Here is a 5632-nt window from a genome sequence, read left to right as displayed (position 1 = left end):
AACCCATTTTGTCAGATTTTAAGGGGCTTCATATAATTTTTTGCCTGCTGCTAGGAATTTATTTGTATGTACTGCTGCAGGTGAGATGCTGAGAATAATAATGGATGTTCTACTAAAAAGGTACAGGTTTTGTGCGTTCCAGCAACAGTGTTAGTTCTTGAAAAAAAATGTAATAAGTCGAGGGTTACATTCCTTTGTTTTGATTATCTCTGTCCTCTCTTCTCGTTTCCAAACGAAAGTGGATCTCTCATCTCTGAAAAATGGAAAAGTAGGTCTCATTCTCATTTTTAGATGCAATTTTGTACAGTGGTCGTAACAAGCAATATGCAGTAACAAGCAAAAAAAACAGAGTTTGCTCAACTTGGCAATTCAACGTGCAGGGAGGGGCGTGTTGTGTAGCATTAAAACCATTTATCTTGTGAACGTCACCTAGGAAGTTTTCTTCCAATAACGACACACTGGTCAAGATATACAACAACTCCGTAATGAACATCATTGATGTATATGCCTAGTTAAGTCCTGTTTTGGCAATCAACCTATCTATCAAAATTTGTTAACTGTATCAACATAAGCTCTGCAAATGTGACTAAATCGGTAAAGTATTTATTTCTATAGTGGACAACAAATGAAATTGTTCAAGAGTTAAATAGCATGGCCACCCTTATTAGAATAACCTAGTTTCCTTCACGCAATACATGTAGTGGTAAACATATTGTGCACTGTTCTGTATGCAAATTAAAATAAAAAGGAAAACTCTTTTTTTATCTTGTTGAAAATCTTCACCTTCCTTTAGAAATACATCCTCTGTTTTAGAAAATCTGGGCGTAGAAGGTTTTTTTCTTGAACTTATAGTTAACTCAATAAAGAATGGTGTTTGAATTAGATCTTGGAGTTCTTTTGGCAGATATTTCAAAACCTTACAGATAGCTTAATCTTTTTTGTTAGCTTCTATTTCAGACACAGTGCAGGTTGTTGGACGTTGGGTGCACATATACCTTAGTGAAAGATAAATAGAGAGAGGGGGGAATGCACATATACCTGGCGGATAAGGCGGGGACTTAGGTTATTGTGCGTGTTGTTGTATGGGTGTTACGGAGGATGGCGACGGCGTTAACAGGGTTGGCGGCAAAACTATGCAAGAAAATAAAAGATATATTAGATTCAAAGAGAAGGTGCACTATGCACATTAAAAGAGTTTTTCTGCTAGTCATAGAGCATTATCGACATTGTACTGCAAATAAATTAACCTATCAGAAGTTCTAAATGACCCAAAGTATCAGAGAATAAGGAAATGGGGAGGGCTACATACATATGTCAAGTTGAAAATCTGAAACCAAATCCAAAGCTATAGCACAACCAACTAAAGAAAGCTCGCTGGAGTCAGGCTCGAGCTCAATCCATGCGGCAGGCTACAATATTATGAACACAAAGATTACTACCATATATCAGCTCCACGAGTATTTGTTGTGAAAAACGTATAAGCAGACAACTTTGAAACCTAACAAGACCAGCATTATAAGAATCAAATTAATGCGTACTCCTACTGTCAGAACAAAGCTAACAATACGATGCAATAAAGAAACAAATTGACGCAATTAGTGAGAAACACAATAGAGACTGCTCCTACTGTCACAAGAATGGGTAGCAAAATCTCTCTTTAAGAGAAAAAAATAGGGTCGCAAGCTGAGGAATATCCCTAGCCTTGGGAGGCATATGAAGTTCAGGGAACTTATATGGAGGTAGGGCGATGTCCATACAGGGGGTTGGTAATGCTCAGGTACAAGGGGCTGCTGGTGGAGAGGGAGGTCGGGGAGAGGTCGCCATCTCTGTTCCAGCCGGAGACGATGTTGTAGGTGAACGTCGCCGGAGACCGGAGTACCGGAGAGCAAGGGTTAGAGCACCAACCAGGAGTCCGGTGAAGAACGAAGCTGGATCCAACTCCCCTCCACGCAACAAGCCATGAAAGGACCAAAAGAGCAGCCGACACCGTCGCCACCGTCGAAGACCGAAGTGGCGGACGCCCAAGGCCAGAGAAACAGGCCCGGCTCGACATCAACAAAGAGTACAGCGGAGATCAACGGAACCCCAACTCGCAGGACCCAGATGCCCAGATCCGAGACCAAAAGGCACACAGCCCCTCATCGACGCCGAGGGTGACGACGGACGGGCGAAGAAGGGGGCGGAGGCGGCGACCCGCGGCGGGGAGGCTCCCGGCGACGGCGGGGCGGCTCTGGCGGGACGGGGGCGGAGGCGGCGACCCGCGGCGGGGAGACTCCCGGCGACGGCGGGGCGGCTCTGGCGGGACGGGGCGGCTCTGGCGGAGGCAGCGGTGAGGAGGTCGTGCGGGGGGCGGCGGTCTGCAGAGGAGGAGGTCGTGCGGGGGCGGTTCTCTTCTTTTTTTTTTGACTGCGGGGCGAGTGCGGGGCGATTAGCGATCGATCGTGGCTTGTTGCGTGGTTGGTAGCGTTAAACACAGAATGATTAAGGGCCATTAGATTTTGATGATGAATGGGTGTGATTGTTTGGATCTGCCCCTTTCTTTCTTTTATAGTAGTAGTAGATGTATGAGAGTGTGCGTAAAAGAATTTTTTTTTTGCCAGCCGTTGGTATCCGAGCACGCGATTTCTTCCTATCCACAATATTATCCCTCCCCTCTTCGTCCGGAAACCCTCCAGTCCAGTATCCGTCGTTCCCCCTCGCCATCGTCCCGCGCCCCGTCCATGGCCACCGCCACGCTCCCTCTCCGCCTCCTCCCCTCGAGAACCCCACTCCTCTACACCGCCGCCTTCCTCCCTGCGAGCACCTCTCTCTCGGTCACCGCGTCCGCGCCCCGCAACTGGCGCATCTTCGCCGCCGCCGAGGAGGCGCCCGCTCCGGTGGAAGCCGAGGCAGAGGAGGTGGTAGAGGATGCCGCGGTTCCGGAGCCTGTTGAGGTGCAGCTGGCTGCTGCTGGCGCGGGGAAGGACGCCGACATCTTCGCCGTTGTCATGGTGGGTTAGCTCGCACGTTCACTCACTAGCATCCAAAGTTGCAGTTTGGTCAAAATAAACTGGAAATTACTAAGGCCTTCTTTGGGCTTCATTAGCTGCTGTTTCGTAAATAGTCTCCGTGACTTAAATACCACTTGAGCTTTATATATGTCTTGTGGTGAATTAAAGATTCCAGGTTTCGTTGGGACTGCAGTGCTGCACCAGAGATGGTTAGGCTGTATCATGATTCATGAATACTACTCCCTCTTTTCGGGATTATAAGACCCACGAGTTTTTTCTAGATTGTCAAATTCACCAAAGAAATGCGAGTTATATGCCACAAAAAGATATAACATTGAATTCGTATTTGTGAGAAGTTTCTAATGGTATGCTTGTAGTGGCATATATATGATACTCCCTACGTCCGGAGATACTTGTCGGAGGAATGGATGTATCTAGACGTATTTTAGTTTTGGATACATCCATTTTTATCCATTTCTCTGACAAGTATTTCTAGACGAAGGGAGTATAATATAAGTTGTATTTCACAGGTCAAAAAGATCTGAAAATACGTGCAAGCATTTTAAACCGGAAACAATGGAGTAAGAGAAATGTGCACACTTCTCACTAGGATGTGCATGCCGCAGTGTTAGAAAGAAAATTGGAACTATTTAACATTAGTATTACAATGAATTATCTGGGTGCACTTTAAAAAAATGCTGAACCTGCAAAGATGCGTCGTTGGAGAGTTTATGTTTTTTCTACTTCTTATAGGTATTGTGATTAATGAGGAAACTATTTTGACTATAATTTTCTGTTGTGCAGATTGGGTCCAGACAATACATTGTGATGCCAGGTCGGTACATATACACACAGAGGCTGAAAGACGCCAATGTCAATGATCAGGTTTAGTGCTTGTCCTTCTATACATAATTTTTTTTTAGGACTCCCAAGTTGATGTCTGACTGTTTGTAAGACTTCGGGTAATGCTTTTGCCATGTTGCATGGTTTCCTCCAGCATGTTTGGATGAGAAAAAAAAATCCTTTGGAGAATTACCTTACTGCGTTGTTGTTCTTATAAAAGGTCTCTCATTTTGGTACTTGTTCTTTGGTTTGCTCATTGGTCTTGATGTGGCTATGCACACATGGTTACGGAAGTAACTCATACATTACGTGTTTGTTCATTTAGTTTACTTAGTCCATGAAAATATGGAATTAGCATGCAACCCCACACATTCATATGGATCCTTGGCATGCTTTTGTATCTTTGAGATAACTCCCATATAATGTTTGATGCACAGATCATTTTGAACAAGGTACTACTGGTGTCAACTAGAGACAAAGCTTATATTGGCATGCCAGTGGTGACCAATGCTGCTGTTCATGCAATTGTTGAAGAACAGGTATGCCTTATGCATGATGTGAGATTAATAATGAATATACAAAATTAGCTTACACTGGTTTCTCCCCATTATTTGTTCAATAGGGACTGGACGATAAAGTGATTGTTTTCAAGTTCAAGAAGAAGAAGAAGTACCAGAGGAAAGCTGGTCACAGACAGGTAAGTATGTCTAGTTTGTGTCCCATTGAAGGTGGAAATATACTAGCATAGTCATAAGAACTGACTTAGTTTTGACATTCCCAACTCCAAAACAATATGAGTTCTTATAATTTTCTGTTCTTCGACAGCCAAATACGAGGTTAAGAATTACCGGCATAAGTGGATATGAGGAATTCCCTGCTGATCCAATACTTCAAGTTCCAGCTTAAGTGTAATTGTAAGTTGTTTAGTTACAAATGCTTGGTATTACATTAGAGTGCAAGAGCATTTTCCCCACTGTTCCCCAAGTGAGGCTCTTCCCCAAGTTAATGTACTCGAAATGCTGCCATTCGTTGAGTGGTTGGTTCCATCCTTTTGTTTATTCCACCAGCTCTTGTCTTCCTTTGAAATCCAATTGTATTATCTTGATTGTGCAGAAAGACAGGGGAAAGCATTTAATTACAATGTGGACATGTTAGCTTTGGATTGTGCAATTTCAGAGTTGTTGAGGCCTGCACTACGGCCCAGTTCTTTTGCCAGATTCTCCCAGAATCTAACCCCTGCCCAGATTCTCCCAGAATCTTTGAGCCCCATTTGTTTTACAATCCTATCTAGTTAGGGTCTAATTAGGTAGGATTGTAAAACAAAAGGGGGTCAAAGATTCTAGGAGAAGCTAGAGGGGCAGATTCTGGGAGAATCCTGCAAAAGAACTAGGCCTACATAACATTGCTACCTGCAAAAGAACTAGGCCTACATAACATTGCTAATATTACTATCTGTTTTCCTAAATCTAATCTGAATTTGTTTAGCTCTTTATTGTCATAGTATTATTTCTGGTTGTGGTTTTGCAGAAATCTTACCACTTTTAAGTCCATGAGAGAGACAAACAATGCCCGTGGCCTAGACACGTTTTTTGTAGTACCTGTCATTACATTCTTTTAGGCAGCTCTGACTTGAGTAGTCCTAGTCTTTAGACTTCTCTAGGCCAAGTTGAAACTTCTCTCAGGGTAAAGCTGCAGAAAACTGGATTTGGTCACAAGTAATCCGTCGCGGTGGCCACTTCACTGAAGAGAAAATTTGGTGACTGTCTAAATGCAGACACCTAATATAACACCCCAGATTT

General features: G+C 43.6%; 1 protein-coding gene across 1 annotated transcript; it reads left to right on the top strand.

Annotated features, from left to right (window-relative positions):
* Positions 1 to 2660: 2660 nt before the first annotated feature.
* Positions 2661 to 5003, top strand: LOC123127406 (50S ribosomal protein L21, chloroplastic). Its single transcript, XM_044547103.1, has 5 exons — positions 2661 to 2990; positions 3795 to 3875; positions 4271 to 4372; positions 4456 to 4530; positions 4659 to 5003. The coding sequence occupies exons 1-5, from the start codon at positions 2721 to 2723 to the stop codon at positions 4737 to 4739; spliced, it is 609 nt and encodes a 202-aa protein (XP_044403038.1). The 5' UTR covers positions 2661 to 2720; the 3' UTR covers positions 4740 to 5003.
* The last annotated feature ends 629 nt before the right edge of the window (positions 5004 to 5632 follow it).

This window comes from Triticum aestivum, chromosome 6A (assembly GCF_018294505.1).
Source record: "Triticum aestivum cultivar Chinese Spring chromosome 6A, IWGSC CS RefSeq v2.1, whole genome shotgun sequence".
Lineage (NCBI taxonomy): Eukaryota > Viridiplantae > Streptophyta > Magnoliopsida > Poales > Poaceae > Triticum > Triticum aestivum.
The sequence above is the reverse complement of the archived record's forward strand: the minus strand, read 5'-3'. Positions and strand labels throughout refer to the sequence as shown.

Bases quoted from the DNA above. Each gene is read 5' to 3' on its own strand.
- LOC123127406 (XM_044547103.1), top strand. From the start codon at position 2,721: ATGGCCACCGCCACGCTCCCTCTCCGCCTCCTCCCCTCGAGAACCCCA. The intron at 3,876-4,270 runs GTTTAGTGCTTG...TTTGATGCACAG, and splicing joins ACGCCAATGTCAATGATCAG to ATCATTTTGAACAAGGTACT. The intron at 4,373-4,455 runs GTATGCCTTATG...TTTGTTCAATAG, and splicing joins ATGCAATTGTTGAAGAACAG to GGACTGGACGATAAAGTGAT.